Below are 20,592 nucleotides of genomic sequence, written 5' to 3'. Positions count from 1 at the left end.
AGAAAATAAAAATGTCAAATTGATAATTATTAATTAGTGAGTCATATAAGGTTCTAAGGATAAAAATATTTTCCAGCATACAAATATTTTGTTGAAGATAGATAGATGAGCCAAAAAGTAGGTCATTTTTTTTTAAATGCAGAGAGTATTTATGTTCATATAGCATATGCAATGTTGAATAATACCCATTAAAAATGCTGCCGTTTAGAAATGATATTACCTCCATATGCATATACTATTACTCCATTGGTATACATAGTGAAGACGCTGCCTTTAATTTTGCAGATATGCATCATTATCTCTGTTGTGTGTGTCTGTAAATTTAGACAATGAAAATATGTAACTCTTTGCCGAGAACATCTTTTCAGGAAAATAGAGTTTATTTTTGAACGTTTTTGTAGGGTTTGTTTTAAAAGAATAATAAAATAGAGTAAGCATTCATACGGATATGCTAAACAATTTTTTTTATAATTTATTAAATCATCAATACGGATATAATTATTAGATGTATGACTTAAATGAACTTTATTTTTTATTGACATATATTAAAAAGAGACAATAAATATATTACTTTCTCATTTATTTATTTATTTTGCCTTTTCCTATCATTTTCTTATTTTTAAAAAGGTTTATTTCCTTCTTTTTAAAATGTAAAAAATAATGATTGTAATAATGGTGTCAAATAAAATTGCCCTAAACATATTACTTTCTCATATTTTTTTTGCTCTTTCCTCTCATTTTCTATTTTAAAAAAGTTTATTTGCTTCTTTTTAAAAAGTAAAAAATTAATGGTTGTGATAGTGGTGTAAATTAAAATTGCCCCAAAATAATTTTACTAAATCTTAGCTGATGAAACAGTTAAAATACATATAAGGCAAGCATTCATATATTGTTTGCATTGTGAATTTCAAAAGGCAAAATAAAATTAAAAAATCCCTATTTTACTCAAAATCATAGAACATGTTTATATATTATGCTTAATCATGCATAAAGATACTCTGCAATTTTTACAATCCTCAACTTTAGTAGTTATATGATATAAAATAAAGATAAATATTAAATAAAAAGAGTAATAACATATTCAATGCAATTTTATAATTGTGGTCTAAAAAAGAAAAAATAAATATTGATAATCTAAATTAGACATTTTTTTTTAAACATTTGACCATTTGCAATTGTGCAATTTGTCTAATGTTAAGATTCATTTGGGACTGTGGAGCAAATTTTTTTAACATACTCTACTTAACCGCTTACATTCGTGATTGACTCAACATATATAATTCATGGGTGATAGTCTCCTTTCAGTCTCTCAAGCCAAATCAATAACATGATGTCTTTCTTACTCTAGACATGTATACACTAACTAATGAATATGAAGAAAACTTTAACTATTGTAAATTCTTGATGAAAGAACACAACTAAATAATCTATCATATATTATTAAATGTGGGAACAAAAAAAGCTGAATATTGAATCATCAAAATAACCCTATAAAGTTGAGTTACTACAATAATACCATTAATTAAGTTGAATGTTAAAATATCAAAACAACCCTATAAAATTGAGTTACTATAATAAGACTGTTAATTAATTAATATATATACATATATGATTATTATTATTATATTATTGAATAGTAATTTAAGTTGTTGTCTATATTTTAATATGTATAATAAAAAGTAAAATAATTGTTAATCCAAAACTCTTCATATGACTATAGAGTGAAACTGCACCTAACATAATTACAGGATATGAATAATGAATTGATCATATTCCTATTTAATATTTAACCTGTCTTATAATTAAAAAAAATACCTATATTCATGAACCATGATTTGAATCTCTTACTATTCCCCTCTAATAGTCATTAAATATTTTTATTTATGATGAAAAGATTAAGAGAGCTTTATAACTTTGAGATTCCCCTATGAGTGATCAAGCAAAAATTGTCTATGAATGTATTTTCTTGGTTTCTCTCCCATGCGTTCCTTTTCCCCCTTTGCACATGTGCTCTTGGATTGCCCTTTTTGGATTGCCTGATATATATATTTTTCTACGCAAGCTCAAGTTTTGTTATTTCAATTAACTTTTTGCCTAGCATATGTGTGTGTTCCTACCTCATCTAAAACCTTGATTATTACATTTCAACCGTTTATTTCTTATTAGTGCAAAAAATTATTTTTGTCAAACACTATATATCGTGTGAATTGTCAAACAATATTGCTTATCAATCTTTTCAATTTCATAACATTATCATCTTGTTTGTTCTTGAGGAGGATATTATATAGCACAAATAAAACTTCACACAACCCGATAACAAAAATTTGGATCCACAATCATAGGATTAGATGCAAAGTTGTCATCAAATAGTGAAAATTAAAGGTTGATACGCAAAATGCTAGGTTAAATTGAGTATCAGCCTTTAATTTTTAACCTAGCATCTTATCATCTAATTATGCAGGGTACTTTGTCCACATATGGGACAATATTATAACCTTTGAATTAGTGCAATTCAAGCCTGTTATTAAGAGGAATATTGCATCTTAACATTGAAAATAAATACCATTATTAATACCAAAATTTAAGTTTTGGAAAAATAAATAACTTATCCACTTATGGTATAAAGGAGTTTTACTCCCTATTTCTCATGGTTGTTTACATATTTGATATGGTTAAAAAAAAATTACCAGGATTTTTTTTTTTACTTATCAAGATGTTTGATCCTCTTCATTTTTTTCCCTTAATTTTTTGTAAATTTATAATTCCCTCATTTTGAAATTTCGTGTTTATCATTTGATTCTTGCAAGTTTCCCTTACTTTCCTCCATCAATCAAAACATCTTGATTCGTGAAGGGAAAAGAAGAATAAAGAAAATTGATGGTATGCATATAATTTGTTTAGATTATTAATTTAGGGTAACTTTAATGGTGATTGTGATCACATAGATAATTAACAGAATATATGTATCTAATATTTATTTGATTTTGCCCTTTATGTTATCATTTTTAATTGCAAAGTGCAAAATGAAATAAAAATATGGGTTCAAATAGATACTTTTATAATGAAAATCCAATAAAGTATTTGTACATTATATTCTACATCCATTCACTTAAAAATAATAATTGATATTTTTGATATATATAACTAATATATATGTTAATATTTCAAATATATCATATACTAATACTATTTTGTTTTGCAATATTAGTATAAGATCATTTACACGATTTTAGTAGATTTATACTAATTAGCGTTGGATACACGTGCAACGCACGTGTCCAAAACCTAATATTATATTAAAAGCATAAAAAAAATTAAAATGTTGATTGAACTTTTTGCCCTTCATTAAAGGACTCTACTTTAGACAAAATCATTTTTTCACATTTTTCTTCAATTATTATATTATTATTTTAATGATACTAAATATTGATTATAATAAACATAATAAAAATTGAATGAAAAAGATTGTCTTATATGGTTAAAGTTCTACACGAAGAAATTTTTTTCTAGTAAAATAGACTTGGTAAAAGAAATAGTTAAAAAAAACTTTCAAAATAATAGGCAAAAATATTTAAAGAACTTCCAAAATAAATAGGCAAAAAAATAATCAAAAAAAATTAATAAATAGGCAAAACGATTTTTTAAAAATGTCCTAAACTGTATAGCCAAAAGAAGCTCCAATCAATTAGGCAAAAAATTTCTAAACAAAATTCAAAAAAATAAGCAATTTTTTGTTGGTAACACTTGAATAAAAAAATTAGTCCGACTAGAATCAATATTATATTTTGAAAAGTTTTAAAAAGAACTGTCGTATCATAATTTTTTCCAATGTTGAGATGTTATTTAATGTACAATTAATATTATATTATTATTTAGTTTATTACTATTTATTTATTTTTAATTATAATTGATTTAGGAGTCCTTAATTTTTTCAATTATTATTTATAAGATTAGTTTCTATGATTTCGGTGTTCTTCTTTATTAAAATTATTTTTATTTTTTTTTAAAAGCTTTTAATCTATTTTTATTATATTAAAAGAATATTCATAAATTACTAAATTAGTAAACGATAATATTTTTTAAGTCATTTATGCGACACACGTGCAATGCACGTCCGCTAAAATAATAATAATAATAAGTAAACGAAGTAGAGTTTTCAAAGCTCATGATGGCCAATCCACCGAGAAGAGAAAGTTGAGTCGTCTTTTCTTCTTTTGCATCACAACACAACATGTTATGTGAACACTAATATTTCTTCTTCAAAACTTATACAATTGAAGAACAAATATATTATGGAAAATACACACATTTGGAAGGTAAAAAAAATAATACAAGAAAAAGGTGCATATGAAAAAACAAAACAAAAAATCATCACCTTCTTGAAGTTCAACAATGAAGACTTTATATAGATAAAAATTCCTTACAACTTTCCAAGACAATCTTTAGAAAGGATATACATTAGTATATACTTAAGAGACTAATCAATGACATTTAAAAAATAAATAACCACCAAGAATGATTATTGCTACGTGGGCATGTTGCTATTTTTTATATAATGAGGCTTTTATTATATTTAATTTATTACTAGTCTTTTAAGTTTCTTGACTCTAAATAAATAAATTACAAAATGAGAAAGAATATGTAGAAACTTGTCCAATCATTGCTTTTGAAAGAGGAAACACAACCGGGGGGGGGGGGTATTTAATTTTTTTGTTAGTTAATTATTGTAGTAATTTATATAGAGAAATGAAGAAAAATATGAAAAAAAAGAAAGAGAAAAAAGATGAATAAAATCCTAGATCATAGAGAGTGTCACATACTTAGCTTTATATATATGGAGAGAGATAGATTAAAATATATTTTCATTTTATAATTATAAGAAGGTCCAAAAAAAAAGAATAAAGAGAAATAAATTTATTAAGAGTATAAAATAGAAAGGTGTGAATTATGGATATTTACTCTTTGTTAAGTGGTATGTGAAAAGTCTTTATTGTAAATATTTCTCTATTAATAAAATATTTATATGTAATAAATTAAGTTTTTCATTTTTACAATAAAAATAATTAATTTAAAAGTCAAAAAAGAAGAAAAAAGATAAATGCAAATGAAGATCATAGAGATGTATTACATCACATTGTCTATGTTTTTCCTTTATATTATTTATAGATACGAAAAGATCATATTTGTAGTTAGCCATTTTGACATGCAATTGTAGTTAGCCATTTTGACATGCGATTTCATTTCGGGATTTGAAATCATGAGATGAAATCAACGTTTAGACATGTGATTTCATATTATGATTTCACATTTTTCAAAAATTGATTTCAATCTCTCTGAATTTTATATTGGACATTATTCGTGGAATTTAAGTTTCTCATTAACAGGATGCACATGTTTCTTGTGGATATCAAAGGTATTTTTTAAAAAAAAAATAATTTTTAAGAACGTAAAAGTCGGTCAATATTGATGATATTTTCGCGATCAATATTTGAAGTTCTAACATTGATGCTTTTATAATAACATTGTGAATTGAACACAAAATTCGTTAATAAAGGCATCTGCAAAATGAATTTATCATCATGAGATAAAGCTCCGTAAATCAACATCACATATTAAACATCAATTAAGAACATCACTAAATTAGAAAGGACTATAAATTAGAGGTAAACAAAATAAAATTTTAAACCCTAAAAATGTAAATTAAATAACAACACGTGATATGCAATTGATTAGATGGTTATTTTGGTCGTAGTATTCAAGGGCTTGCCGATAACCGTGAAACTATTTCTTGATGTTGGAAACCTAAACCGTTAGGATTTGATATATGTTACTACTAGTTTATTTAATTAATAAATACTCTAGATTTGTAATTTGAATTATATTATTATTAGGTCTTCGTAGGTTTTCTTTCTAGTCTAGTATTATAAATAAATAGGACCTTTATTCTACTCGCGACAGCAGCAGAAGAAGAATATATAATAATAATAGGTGTGGTTTGTCTTGAGTTGAATTTTGGATAATGGATTCGAATGAGAGTGGAATAATGGCGGCAAGCATGCAGTTTGTTAAATCCCGTTTTCACCCAGAAATTGAAGACACTGACAAGGAAATCAAGCATCTTGAACTATTAATTGCCATCGTGAATGACAGGTTGAAACTCTGAAAATCCCGTATTCACCCAGAAATTGAAGACGCTGACAAGGAAATCAAGCATCTCGAACTATTAATTGCCATCATGAATGGCAAGATGAAACTCCTCAGCGCACACCGAGAATCTTTTCAGGATTTGGAAAACATTGTCATGACTTGTGGAGATTTCACACCTCAAGGTATATATTTGAGCTTTTCCTAATATATGATTAATCCAGCTTTCTGTTTCCCAGACGAGAAAATTAAGATTGACGACGACGATGAAGATGACGACGATAAAGAGAAGCAACGGAGCAGGCGTCTTAATCGCATGGTTTCTGTTTTGAATAAACACCGCAAGTTGCTGGGTGTAACCGCTAGTACACCAGAGGTGACGGTGGAACATCTCAAAGGAGAAAAGACATAATACTGGGGCTAGTTAGGATTCTCTTCATATTTTTTATGTCTTTACGTACAAATATTTTTCTCTACTAGTAATAATCTTCGTCAAGTATTACACTTTTCTTCCTTCCTTTTAAACCTTATTAACTTGTCTCTCCTTTCAATAATTTACCTTCTCCAACACTTTGTTTATATGGTTGGTGCGTACGTATTATTTCATCATTATAAATGTTATTATTATATCATATCTTCTTGCTTGACCCATATTTGCATATATTTATATAAGCAATGATGACATACCAATATAGAGCTAGGGAGTTGACATTTTTGGCTAAAGTTTACTCTCTAACTGAACATCTTGCTTCCACTGCTCTCTTAAAACTCTCCTCAACAACTTATTTGAAGCTGTTCGAGGCAATATTCCAACTATCTTCACTGACCTCACCTGATACAAAAAAAAAATAATCAATTCTCTTATAATAGTTAAGGATTGTTTACTTTGACAACAAGTGATCCTTTGTATGTCTTTCTTTTCTAATTTAACAACGTCCCATCAAACCTTGAATAAAGGATTAAGATTGATTTGAATGGCTCTTGAGAATCTTTTCTTCAGCGTGTCTGGTGAAATAATCATCCCCTCTTTGACAACCACAAATATACCCAACTGTTCTGGACCTCCATTGGGTGGTGCAGCACTGACTGCAGCAGTTTCAACGACACTCTCATCAGCACCATCACATACACGCTCAATTTCTATTGAACTTGTCTGCACGTAAAAAAGGAAGATTTGATTTGAGTATTGCTGCAGAATCAATAAGCGCATTCCATAAATTCAAACAAGTGAACATGATTATAAATTTGTCTTGTGTTCTCATCTTCAAGTGCATAAAAACAAAGTGCTGTCTATTAGCAACGATGACAGTAACTAGGAGCGGAAAGGAATATTAGTAGCATATAAACTGGATTGATAGTACCTTTATTCCTCCAAGATTCATGGTGTCATCAGCTCTGCCGTGAACAACAAGATAACCTCCAATAGTTCGCTTTAGGATATCACCATGTCTCCTTAGTTGCTGGGGAAAAAAACAGCATCAGTTATATCAGCAATGACAGTGATCAAGTAACTTAATAGCTACTTAACAGAGCGCAACTTATCCCATTAAAATATGGAAAAAGAAGGCTTGACTTTTGATTTTTGAGTCTATCATCCGCAATCTGGAGTCAACCATCATACTCTAATTGTTTGGAATAGTTCAATAGTACAATGCTAAGTGTGGGACGGAAAACCCGACAAAGAAAACTGCTTTTCTACGACATGTGCTTACCATATCTTTGTATATTGGCATTCCCTCGAAGTATACTTTTTCATGATCAGCATTCAGCAATCTATCAGTAGCTCCCATATAGGTAGAAAACAAGCCAACTTCACCAACACAAGCTTGATCATCTGGCTGGAAACAGGTTAAAAGTCAACTGAAGTCTACGCTTAATAATTCACAGGGAAAAAAAAATACTCTCATTATGAATAGAACATTCAGGAATTAAAATGACAAAGGATTCAAAGAAAACATGTGGGTTCTCAATAAATTGAAGATATTTAAAATGCTGTAAAGCTCTCTTTACATAAGGGCGCCCATCTTCATCTAAGATGACAAATCCTGTGGACATTGTTGCAGAGCTAAATGCTCCAAAAGCTTGTGGTTGAAGAAGGTTTCCCATAATGTAAGATGATGATAGCTCTGTGCCTCCACAACATTCAATAATGGGTTTATAGTACACCCTTGAAGAAAGCCAAAGGTCATCATCAACATTAGAGGCTTCTCCAGTACTAGCAAACATCCTGCAGATACTTTCATGTTAGATTATCCCACTGACAAATCGGTCTTATCTTTAGCACTTGAACTCAAGGAGTACCTTATCTTTGTCCAATCGAGGCCTTCCATACACCCAGTACTCTTCCAAGTCTTCACTAAGCTAGGAACAGTACCCAAAACAGTAACTCCTGCATCCTACTAACACATGGAGGGTAGAGTGAATAAACAAAATTTGGAGACACAAGCTCGGCTGAAATAGATTATTGCAAAATGTGATCAAAGTAAAAATTGTTTCTTTAGGAAGTTGTGTTGTCGAGAGATACTTAGCGAACACATTTAATGGCCGCAAACATTCAACAAAAGATAAAGATTTCAGTAACCCGCGCATAGCGGGAGCTTTAGTGCACCGGGCTGCCCTTTTTTTTATAGGTCTGCTAGACCCCTTAAATGAATATGAAGATAAAAGTTTCTCTTTGCATAGGAGATTCGGTTGATCACCTGCACGAATTTTCCAAAACCATGGTCTAGAGGAGATCCATGATAGAGAGCTAGAGTTGCACCAGTTAGAAAGCAGGAGTACAGTAGAACTGGTCCCATCACCCATCCCAAGTTTGTGGGATAGCAGAAAACATCTCCAGCTTGAATATCAAGATGAGCCCATGAATCAGCAGTACATCGAATGGGAGACAGGTGAGTCCAAGGTATTGCTTTCGGATCTCCTGACAAAGGCAAAAGGAACAACCAAATCTACAGGCTACACATAATGCCACAGCCAAAAATAAATTTAGTCTCAGCAAGGGCAATTCACCTGTGGTTCCTGATGAGAATAGTATGTTGGTAACAGAGTCTATGGATTGATAAACTGGTAAATAATAATTTGGCCTGCCAAAGAAGAAAATATTATCAAAGCTTAAATATTTACAGAAAGGGAAAATAAAGATATTATTCGATAGTCGCAGCAGTTCTTTATACAATTTTTGCAAAATTTAGACATCCAGGTTGGGAATAAAAGACCAAATCCAGCATAATCCTGGATTGCCACTAAGTGCTATATAATGTCATGATAGATTCACGGATTTTGAACTATCATCAGGGTCAGACACACTAGTACAAGAATTTATCAATTAGAGAACATATTCACCATAAATGTTGTTGAAGGAAAAAAGTCATTAGATTACCTGGGAAGGTGATTGACACTGGCAAGAAAATCCTTCCATGAAAGATCTTGGTTCCTTAATTGAACTTGTACACCCTCCCCAGTTGCAGGAATTACAATAGCTTTAAGTGGAGCAGCTTCTATAACTCGACTGCAAGAATTTGAGAGCATGAACCATGTATTCACTATGTTCATGAAAGAGCTATGTCTCCGCCATAGTTCAAGAGCAAATATATCTGTTTCTTTAAGGGTAAAATGATACAACTATCAATGGCTGGAGGAATGGCATTTGAATTTCCTTCCCTTCTTTTTATTTAATTCCTTATTATTGGAACTTTGACTGATAGTATTTTGGTGTTATTGTCTCCTTTTTTTCCTGTTAACGTCTTGTTCTTCTCTTGCGTGGTGAAAAATGTGTAATTTTTGGTTGGGAGGAAGATGAATTTTCTCATCACTTCCTTGAAGAGCATTCACAACTTTATATCCCCAACCAAAGACAGAGACTATGCAGGTAAAATTGTGTGCATTATCACAGTTTTAGCATCCAGCATAACATTAGTCACTTACCTATACAAAGAGAATCTTCGGCCTCCTCGCACTATGGAATCCTAAATTTTCATAAAACTTAGATGTTAGAAACAATCAATCAGAGTTAAATGATATTAAGATTATTGTCACCAACTATACAATATTTACTTTTCTTAATTGGTTATTAGATTACAATTTCAACTCACACCAGAACAGACTCAGAGACAATAATAAAGCTGAATATCCATCCGAAACTTCATAATTCATGATCAAAACAAGGTCCTATAGGTTGAATGTCCTTTCAAAACATAAACTGGAAGCCAGAGATTTCTTATTTGTATGTCTGCAAAACTTCAAATCCCGTAACATTGTCTGATGGATCATAACCCAAAAGGGAATAAGGGAAGAATTACATCAGGGTTGTAAGCCATCAACAAACAGTTGGGGGATTACAGACCTGACATGATATAGAGATAATGATAATTATCATGTCCTTGAAAACTAGTTAAGGAAGAACTTTAGAGATTGCCGCCTAAAGGGGAAAAAAACAAATATATGGGAAAGGCTAATCTAGTAAAGAACATCTAGGACTAATTGTTAAATAGGCAGAGAAAAACCATCTCTTGATGGATTCATATTGTTAACATTTCAATGCAGAAAATATTCGGGAAAGTGTCCCCATCTATCTCCTCCATAGGGAACTCCTTTGGTCAACATTTTATGTTCACTAGAAAACAGAAGTACCTGTGTAAATATAGCCTTAGCATTAGACATTCGTAAACGGACTGCAATCTCCTGTGCAGCAAAGCTATCAGCGATTGATACCACCACAAATCCAGCAAGAACAATGGCCAAGTAAATAACGACTGCTGTGACAGTCATTGGCATGTCAATTGCAATTGCATCTCCCTTTGAGAACATGTTATCCAGTGCATTTGCCACCATCCTGCGGAGGAGAGAATGAGTTTAAAATGTCTTCTCAATTAAGAAAAGAGTGATTATGAGAAGAAGGGAGCATGATGAGGGATGTATGGCAATTTATTTTTACAAAACGACAACTTATGATCAAATTATTTTCCCTGAAGAAAACCAAAACCAAAGGCAGGAAAATAAATCATATCCATAACACCAAATGCAAGACAAGAGTATGGTGCATGAGATGAACCACAAGAACAATTTAATCAGTAGATGGCTTTACTTTCACCAGAATCAATTAGAGAACATACACTTCATTCATTCAAATAGGAACAGAATGAAGAGATATTACAATGCAGAGTCGGAACCTACATTACTTGTTCTCTCAGCTGTTTCAGTGTCATGCTATTAACATCTTTATCATCATTCCCTTCTTCCCTCCACACAATGGACATGCTATCATCCTGCTTGTTGCCATAATTGCTCGAACGTACACAACTCTCGGCTATATTCAGAACTGAACCAGGAAGCCAATTTCCTCCACATTTTGATTTGTCAGAGGTATCCAGGATGCATTTAGGGGCTTCCAGAAAGTGAATTGGAAGTTCCTTTAAAACAATTGACCAGTAAATCTGAAAACTTCCCAAATTATAAGCTCCAAGTACAAACAGAATGTGGAATAAAATTCAGCAACCAGAAATTCAAAGTCAAAATTGAAACAAGAACTTGCCTCAGAATGCTGAACAGAAAACCTATGAAATTCTTTAAAACTTGAGATTGGATCCTTGTATGATGCTCTGAAAAGCTTCGGACAATGATTTTCCATTATGCGGCCCAAATTTGTGTATCTAGATTCATTCCTGCATAGAGAGAGCAGTGTATCAGCTGATCAAGAACAACAAGGTTCAGGTGAGATTTAACGAATATGTAACTCTAAAAAGTTAAGTTTCATAACTATAATACTTTCAAGCAACAATGTAAAAGTTTTCAGAGAAAAGTGTACCACTGCTAAAATTATGTGTAAAATATAACAAAGAGTGCACTTTTAACTGTCTGATAGTAACTTTTTTGTCTTCAAGTTTTCTCCATTAAAGGAGTCAGTTTACTCTTCCTTGATCAAAAGTGTCTAGCCAGGTAAAAGACCGGCAAAACATATCACTTTAATCGACAGTAAACCTATGTCATCGATCTTTCAAGTTTCAACAATAACTTGGAAATCCATACGAAGCAAGCCAATGTACAATTATTTGGACATCCAGATGTGTATATTCCCATTCTGCATGGATCCGGTATCATAAGTCATATCGTTTCTACTTTATCGAGAAAACCAACTTTCAGGTACCTAGGCATCGTTTATGCCATGATCAGTATAACAGGTGTTCTTGGATTTCTTGTTTGGGCTCATCATATGTTTACTGTGTGGGCTTAGACGTTGATACCTGTGCTTACTTTTCAGAATATGACGTCCATGTAGGATAACAACCTAGTTGGAATTGGCTATATGGATCCTCAACCTACATTGAGCTTCGTTTTCAACTAAATACCTGACATCACATGTCAAAATGACAACAACAGAAAGAGAACAATTTACAGCTGTTATTAGTCCAAGGAATTAGCCATCACAAACCCAATAATCATAGAACATGAAAAAGACCATTTTTTTAATGAAAAGATTGTCTTCTTTAGCATTCCATGAATACCCATAAAGAGAAATAGAGAGAGAGAGAGAGAGAGATTACAGAGAAGGGAACCAATAGAGAGGAGGGCCAGTGTGATAGTTATGGTAAACAGAGTAGTAAAGGAGCTGGTGCAGAGTATGTGGGTGTGATGGTTTCAGCAATTTCCGAGCAGTGACCTCACGCCATAACTCCTTTTGAGAGAAACCCACTTTAGCAATTGCAGCTTTCAGCTCTGCCATTAACCATTTAGCCTCATCCTCTCTTACTCCTGCTCTTACTAAATCTTCTATCCCAACTTCACTTATGCTCTTTCCCATCCCTCTCACCAATACACTAAATTGAAACATTGGATTATTAGGCTTAAATTTTATAATAGTGTAACTTCAGGTCAACATGATCTAGTGTGCGTTAATAATAGAGGTAGAGGGGTGGGCACCTACATAGAAAAGACGAGCAGGTAGGTGTACGTAAGAGTTAGTTGGAGCATGTGATTTTAAATGGAGAAGCGTAACACTCTGCTGTTGTATTTTAACTTTTTTTTTTCGCTTTCAAAACAATATTATCCACAAAGTTCAAAGAATAGAAGTACATGTAAATCTGAAATCATTAAATTAAACTCAAAAAAAAAAAAGAGAATAGTATGGGCCAAATAATTGGTCAAGCCAAACAGATTGTAAGCGCGTGACTCAAGAGGAGGCAAAAACTGCAATATACGCAGTCTAACGAACATCGGTCAAATGACTCACACATGAAGAGAAATCATCAATGTTATCCGTATCTCCATCAGTACTAATAAAGTACAAACAACCAAAAGAAGCAAGTCGAGAAAATAATCCATATGGATTGTCACTACAAGCAACTGCTGAATTCCATGAGAAAACTAATTAAACAACAGAAAATCACATCATTTTGTTCAAACTACAGCATTCGTCACCAAGAGGAGAGTGTTCAGTGTCTAGGGGACACGTCATGGTCAGGATTCCTGGAATAATGAACAGCATTGGGGCTCCTGCTATGGCTTTGACTAGGGCTCCGCCTCCTGCTGTGACCCCTAACTGGAGAACGTTCTCTAACCAGAGAACGTGCCCTAACTGGACTCCGGCTGCGACTCCTTGAACCATTATAAGGTGGAGAATGCTCCCTCACTGGACTTTGACTGCGGCTTCGTGACCCATTGAATGGTGGAGACTGCTCCCTTGGAGGGGATTGTGAGTATGGCCTTCCCTGACCACCACGAGGAGAATATGATCTCTCACGACTGTATCTTTTCTCTTCAGGCGAAACAGACCTGCAACAGTAGGAGATATATACTCATATCACGAATCAGAGATAGTTTGTTACCAGTGCATAAAGCAGGAGCAACTACATCTGGACCAAATTAATAAACCAAGTAACTCCAAGTAATACTATGAAATGTCACATGTTTAGAAGTTGCAAATATGGCTTAGGTTTCAGCAAGTTTCTATTCTATGGATAGGATGACGCAAAGAACGCTCGCATAAAGTTCGGAAGATAAGGGGGAAAAAAGTAAGTGAGTTCTGGAAACTTTTTGAAAAGAATTGATCCCACCCAAGAAATCAATAAAGCAGGTTTCACTACCATAGACAATGTTCCCAACATTCTCATTCCCAATATTCAAAGGCTATTCCCCTTCACACTGCTGACAACTTGAGAACTGGACGAGGCATTAATGCTTGAGTTCAAGATAGCTGTAGCAGATTAGGGAAATGCCGAAGGCCTGAAGCTTTTAAATTTACTCACTTTGATCTATCTTGCTATCAGGTCAACATCCTAGAGCCAAACATGCATAAGGTTTGAGTAAAAGATAAAACCAAAAGAAACAAGAGGCAACATATCTTCAGTATGTCTATGATGTCACACAAACCAGAATTTTGATTCCTAGGAGAGATGCTTTAAGTGATTAAGACCTGGTCTGTCATTCACAATGATCTAACGCAAGCAAGGTTCATTTTCCGACAATCACCACAAAATTTCAATATATCACATTTGTGTCTAATAAGCATACCTTGAGTATTGCCTTCTCTTAGGTGGAGAGTAGTAATCACGGCCGCGAGGAGGTGGAGATCGTGAATACCGAGGAGAGTTATGGTACCTAGGGGGAGTACCTCTCCTATCATAGTTGCGGCCACCCCTACCACTACAAGATGGTACATTATAGTGTTAACATCTCATGAAATATGACAACTCTTATAGGCACTAAAATATAATAAACATATAAATTTGTGACTACAAAACTAGCCATTTGGAAAACTTAACATCAATTTTCATTAAAATCCATGATTTCCAAAACAAGGACTTGGTAATAACGAGAAAAAATACAGGAAATGTAACAGAGGTTTTACAACTCTATTGTCCAAAAATTCGATAGAGCAACAGAAATGACTAGAACGCCCAAAATGCAAACAAATCCATCCTTTGAGATAGTAATTCCCAGGACCAATTTTCAGAACTAAACCACATGAAACAACTGTTCAAGCAGACACAAGGTAAATAAAGAATTCAAGAATGGGCAAAATTATTAGAAAGAACTACCTTCCACGCTCCCTAGCTCTCATTTCTTGAGGCTTTTTCCTGTTCTCCTCAGCAAAAACTACCGTCAGTTGCCGACCTTGGAAAACCTGACCATCCATCTGATACTTAGCTTCTGCTGCATCAGCAGGATCCAGATATTGGATAAATCCAAAACCACGTGGTTCACTGTGAAGTAAAAGAGGAAGGACAAGCAAGAGAAGAGGGAGCACAAGAAAATGTGTTAAAGACATTGTCAAAATAAAGTACAATTCAGTAAGTGGGTGTTAATCCAAGCTACAGAACTCGAGGGCTATTTGAATATCTTATTTAGAATAATGACAGAGAGCAAGTTTGAGTTTCAGAGTTGTAAGGAACCTCTGACGGGTAAATTCACCCCAACAATTAGAATTAAAACCAATATATTCGGAGTCAAAATCAAATTAGTTTCTAAGAGAAAAAAGTGTGCAGTATGAAGAGACTTGCCTAAAGACTTCCAATATTTCCAAACAGCCCGAAAACAACAAAACTAAAATAATCCCCATAAATTGGAACGCCTTGATAAGCACAGAAGCAAGCACATGGCTGCTGACCTTGCGTGTATCAGTTTAAAGATGACTTGAAATTCTTCAAGACGTGAAAACTTGAAATCTTCACATTCTATTGATATCCATATTCCTTCCAATCTTCACTACCATTAACATCACCTTGAACTCTTACTACTTGATTGATTGTCAAGTTCTCTCTCACTACTTGAAAGTGTCAACAGAACTCTTATTACTTGATTGAAGTCGCCAAAACTCTTTAGCATCACCGCTACATCTCTTACTACTCGAAATTGTCAACAGAACTCTTACTACTTGATTGAAGTCTCCAAAACTCTTTAGTATCACTGCTACATCTCAACAATTTTAATAAAATGTTACCCAACATGACATAACAAAGAGTACACAACAGAACCCAATATGAAATAAAAAGTAAACAAAAGCCAGCAGAAATTTCTCTGTCAAACGTAGGGATGGCAACAGGGCAGGGCGGGTTTAAAGCCATGCGGGAAGAGAGGGTTTAAGGCTATGCGGGGCAGGTTCAGATAGTTTCAACAATGATGTGGGTTGCGGTTTAAACAAAAGAAAAATACTAAAAAAATATTTTTTTGATACTGAACTTTCTTTGGCGTACAAAGAAACTGACATCAATTCATTACGGTGTTTCATGAGCACAAACTAATACACAATTATACAATGTGCAATCACAGCATAACCAAGCTTTTCCCTTGACTACTTCCAGCAAAAAGAATACATCTGCTACCCTTCAATTGCCCAAGCTATGAAGAAATATGACGTATTTATGGGAAACAGTAGCTTGGGAAATGATGGCAACAAAGAAAATAAAGGCTGAAGCTCTTGGTTTACTTTCTTTTTTTTGAAACTAGTAACTTTTTGTATTCCTCAGCATTAAGGGCTATGCTGGCCACCTACAAAAGATGTTACAAGAAAAGAAAAATACAAGAGCACTTGATTTACTTTGGACATCAATAACATGATTAATGGGTGTTATTGGAGAGAAGATTTCACGCAAGGACCATATTCCATTCTTCAAAAAATATCTCAAGTGGTTAGATAGTTCTGAAAAAATTTAAAACATCTTCTATGAAAAAAAAATTATAAAAAAATAGTAAATGATGTGGGGCGGGTTTACGTGGGGCGGAGAACGAGGCGGGTTGAAAACAATGAATCAGTCTATGCGGAGAAGGACGGATTAAAGTCTCCGCGGGTTATGCAGGTTTGTCCCTCAACTGCCCTCCTTGTTTGTCATCCCTAGTCAAACTTGATGTAATGAATTGACTCTCAAAAACCAAAATATAAAATATCTAGCTCCAGAAGATGAAAGGCCATATGTTGGACAGTATCTAACTAAGATATGATATGCCTGAAAGTAATAACTCCCTCACTTGTCTATAAGGTCTCTTCCTTCCTTTCTTTCTTCTTCTTCTTTTAAGGAGGGAAAGAACTGTGTAGATAAAGACAATGCAAAACAAGCTCACCGAGTATAATAGTCCCTCGGCAAGTAAATGTCCTTGACAGGACCAATTTGCCCGAATGGTTTTTTGAGGTCTTCTGGCCTGCACACAAAACGGCAAAGTAAATGGAACGACAGGCTACATGCAAAAATTCATGGAACACCTAAACCTAACATAATGTAACTGAATTAATCATAGGAATTATAACAGTTCATTAGGACCAATTTTAGCTCCTACTCTAAAAGACAAGAAGAAGGTAAGTAGCTCCTACAGATGGCTACAAAGAGAGGATAGATTTCATACGGCTAACATTCTTCAATCTTATTTTGGACCCGCGCTGTGGCCCCAAGACAAAAAATTCTTATGCATGTTTTCTAATTTAGTGCACACAGCATCAAGCATGTAATCAATCACTTGTACACAGAGAAAAAACAGCTTAACGGATTAAGCTAAAAGAAAATGAGTCTGGTATGCTCCAAGAATAAAATGTAGACAAAATGCATACCGACAGTCGTGGCGAAGATTGCGCACTAATAGAGTAGATGGATCATCTCTGCCACGACCACCATAGCGACCCCCTCTGGGGCTTGGACTCCTTCCTCTCCTTCCATAACCTCTTGGGGGTGAGGGGCTGTAACTTCTTCCCCTCATTTTCACCAGATTCGTCGAGATCTATCATCAGTTCATAGAATTAGAAGACCAATATATAGACATAAAAAATAGCAACCAAAACATACTAAGTTTGATTAAAAAATCCAAAAACCAGTATAATCAGGGTAAAGAAGCTTTGCTCCTGAGAAAAAAAATCCATGTATACCCGACCTTCATCAAACTTATCATTAACACATACCCATAAACATATGAGAGCAGTATCAATCAAATTTATGATGAGGTATAAAATGATTATCACAATCCTAGTAATCACAAGAATGTTTTGCATCATTTTCATCCATTGGCTCCACCTATTAAACAAGAGACATGATATAATAAAGGTCCAAGCTCCTCTCGAACTAGAACAAGAGGGAGTCAAAGCATTTTCTTTCTATTTATGGGGTCTAAACACAATTAAGTTGGAAAAACACAAACTAAAAAGGCTATCAAAATACCACGTTGATGGGGTAATTAGGACCAACAACAGTTTAGGTGTACACGGAATACAAGGTTTCAAATTCAGGGGGAATCCCGGACTAATAAGTCCCTTTCTATAAAAAGATAGTTTTTTGGTTGTCCAAACATGCTTTCATATATATTTTTTACTGAAACAACTCTCAACACAACACAAATTCTTTCACAATAACTACAGGATCTGATCCAAACGCTAAAAAAAAAAGCACAAGTAAAACAAATCATTCCCAAATAGCTAAGTAGTTCCAACGTCAAATAAGGAATTGAAACTTTTTTCTCAATTTTTTGAAAAAAGACATCTTTTTCAGCAAACATACAGCAACAAACAATCAAAAACAAAAGAAAAAAAATGAAATAGTATTACATCAACCTGGATTCGTAGGAAAATAAAGGATAAATTTCAGAAACCCTAAATAGTATTAGATGCTAGAGGAATATACATAGAGGATAAGAAATATACCTGCGGCTAACAAGAAAATTGCAGGAGGATTTCCAACGGCGGTGACAGTAGAGATTGAGCTGATTGGAGCTTTATTAGGGCAAAACATTAACGGGGCACCTATATATGTATTTTGACCCTCTTCGTTTACTTGGCTAGTCCTTTTTTTTCCACTCATATTAATGGAAAAATTTATTTAGCAAACTTTTTAAACATAATGTGTATAGTTTTTCTAATTAATATATTTTTTATTATATAAATGTTATAGAGAATTATATAAATGTTATATTCAAAAATTATTTGCATATCAAAATATACAAATATTGTGAATTATATAACAAATTATACAAATACTATACACAAATTATATAGCGAAATATACAAAGATTATATAAAAACTGTGAATTATATAGCAAATTATACAAACGATATACAAAAACTGCAAATTGTATAACAAATTATACAAACGCTATTGTATAGCGAATTATATAAACGCAGTACACGAATTGTATAGCGAAATATACAAACGCAGTACACGAATTATATAGCGAAATATACAAATAAATTATAGCAAATTTCAGCAAAATATAACCACGAATGGTAATAAAATAAAATTATACTCATATAAAATAATAAACTAGTAATGTTTGTTATCTCATATAATTTTTCCCATATTAAATGACCATTAATTACTAGTATTACTATTTGTATTGCAAAACATTCATATAAAATGAAAAGTGTCTTTTATATGTATTTTTTCATACCTAATACTTAAAACGAAACTCGATTATAAAGTCCTCTTATGAAGCTAAGTAATAGCAAAGTATAGTGCAACTATTAAATTCAAAAATTTTAAGAAAAAATTTAAATAATATCTTTTGTGTGAGGACACAAAATCTATTTCACATCAAAATTTGTTGAGTTTGATTTCTATTTTTTGCTAGAACTTCAGTAATCAATTATTTTTATTTTTTTAAAACTCCATACTTTTCTTCAGAAACAGTCCGCAAGATCCAATATTTTCTCTTTAAAATATCCCCTTAATTGTATCCATTTAATTCATATTTTTATCTTTTTTGTTGCTAGATATTCTTTTTCTTACTTATTAACTCTAAGATTCAATTTTTTTCTATATTAATTCTTCTATGAAAGCAAAGAATAAATCTCATATCTAATATTAATTTTCTCCTATTTTTCATTTTTCACTTTCAAATTTAACTTCTCGTTGCTTCTGTTTGGATATAATTGTAGAGTAAGTTTTAGAATTTTTGTATTAATAACGAAATTGAATTCACAAGCAGACTCAATTAGGCAAACTTTAATAAGCAACAATGCTTATATTTACTACTTATCACATAGTAACTTTGAGAGCAACCTAGAGGGAGTTTTCACTCAAATTGAAAATGACTCATTAATCATGGAGGGGATGTTAGGAATTTTTCTCTATCGTCTTTAATTGAAAGCTTGTCGAGAAATCACTATGTAAGCATATATTAAGAGATTTAGTTTGAGGACTTTTAAGTTTTTTGAATTATCACAGATGCTTAGAAACAAAAAAGAGAAATCTTGAAACAAGTAATTGATTGAATTTGCCATAATATATGTATACTCACCCATTTACATAGTGCATCAAATTAACACATTCAAGTATACTGAATAAAAATGATATATTCAAATGAAAATTTGTTTGTAATAACTTTAAGAGTTGTATATCTAGTTGATCTTAATTTTATTTTTTAATTTTAGTATAATATACAAATATGCTATTTAATTTATTTTAAGTGTGCACAAGTAAGTACTCAAATTTATATAAAGTTGAACAAGTAGACACATATATTTTACGTGAAATGATATAC

General features: G+C 32.6%; 2 protein-coding genes across 5 annotated transcripts; both read right to left on the bottom strand.

Moving 5' to 3' along the window:
• Positions 1–6,780: 6,780 nt before the first annotated feature.
• Positions 6,781–13,098, bottom strand: LOC129884286 (probable CoA ligase CCL12). Of its 3 annotated transcripts, XM_055958613.1 has the most exons (15): positions 12,684–12,782; positions 12,384–12,488; positions 11,675–11,804; positions 11,317–11,576; positions 10,774–10,975; positions 10,069–10,109; positions 9,524–9,652; positions 9,154–9,227; positions 8,844–9,064; positions 8,446–8,540; positions 8,155–8,371; positions 7,857–7,982; positions 7,506–7,604; positions 7,091–7,297; positions 6,781–6,976 (listed from the first exon to the last, which is right to left on the bottom strand). In XM_055958613.1, the coding sequence occupies exons 3-15, from the start codon at positions 11,768–11,770 to the stop codon at positions 6,863–6,865; spliced, it is 1,881 nt and encodes a 626-aa protein (XP_055814588.1). In that variant the 5' UTR covers positions 11,771–11,804; positions 12,384–12,488; positions 12,684–12,782; the 3' UTR covers positions 6,781–6,862. The 3 variants fall into 3 exon arrangements, with proteins under 3 accessions (XP_055814588.1, XP_055814584.1, XP_055814591.1); XM_055958609.1 differs by lacking the exon at positions 12,384–12,488 and having other exon boundaries at positions 12,684–13,098; XM_055958616.1 differs by lacking the exon at positions 12,684–12,782 and having other exon boundaries at positions 12,394–12,483.
• Positions 13,099–13,341: 243 nt separating this feature from the next.
• On the bottom strand, positions 13,342–18,876 carry LOC129884300 (serine/arginine-rich SC35-like splicing factor SCL30A). Of its 2 annotated transcripts, XM_055958622.1 has the most exons (6): positions 18,758–18,876; positions 17,678–17,844; positions 17,197–17,274; positions 15,177–15,341; positions 14,650–14,781; positions 13,342–13,911 (listed from the first exon to the last, which is right to left on the bottom strand). In XM_055958622.1, exons 2-6 carry the CDS (start codon positions 17,821–17,823, stop codon positions 13,572–13,574), a joined length of 861 nt encoding a protein of 286 aa, XP_055814597.1. In that variant the 5' UTR covers positions 17,824–17,844; positions 18,758–18,876; the 3' UTR covers positions 13,342–13,571. The 2 variants fall into 2 exon arrangements, with proteins under 2 accessions (XP_055814597.1, XP_055814601.1); XM_055958626.1 differs by lacking the exons at positions 17,678–17,844; positions 18,758–18,876 and adding an exon at positions 15,639–16,044.
• Between the last annotated feature and the right edge of the window lie 1,716 nt (positions 18,877–20,592).

The sequence above is a fragment of the Solanum dulcamara genome, chromosome 1 (genome assembly GCF_947179165.1).
Source record: "Solanum dulcamara chromosome 1, daSolDulc1.2, whole genome shotgun sequence".
In the NCBI taxonomy this organism is placed as follows: domain Eukaryota; kingdom Viridiplantae; phylum Streptophyta; class Magnoliopsida; order Solanales; family Solanaceae; genus Solanum; species Solanum dulcamara.
Note: the sequence above shows the minus strand (reverse complement) of the source record. Positions and strands in the feature narration are given on the sequence as shown.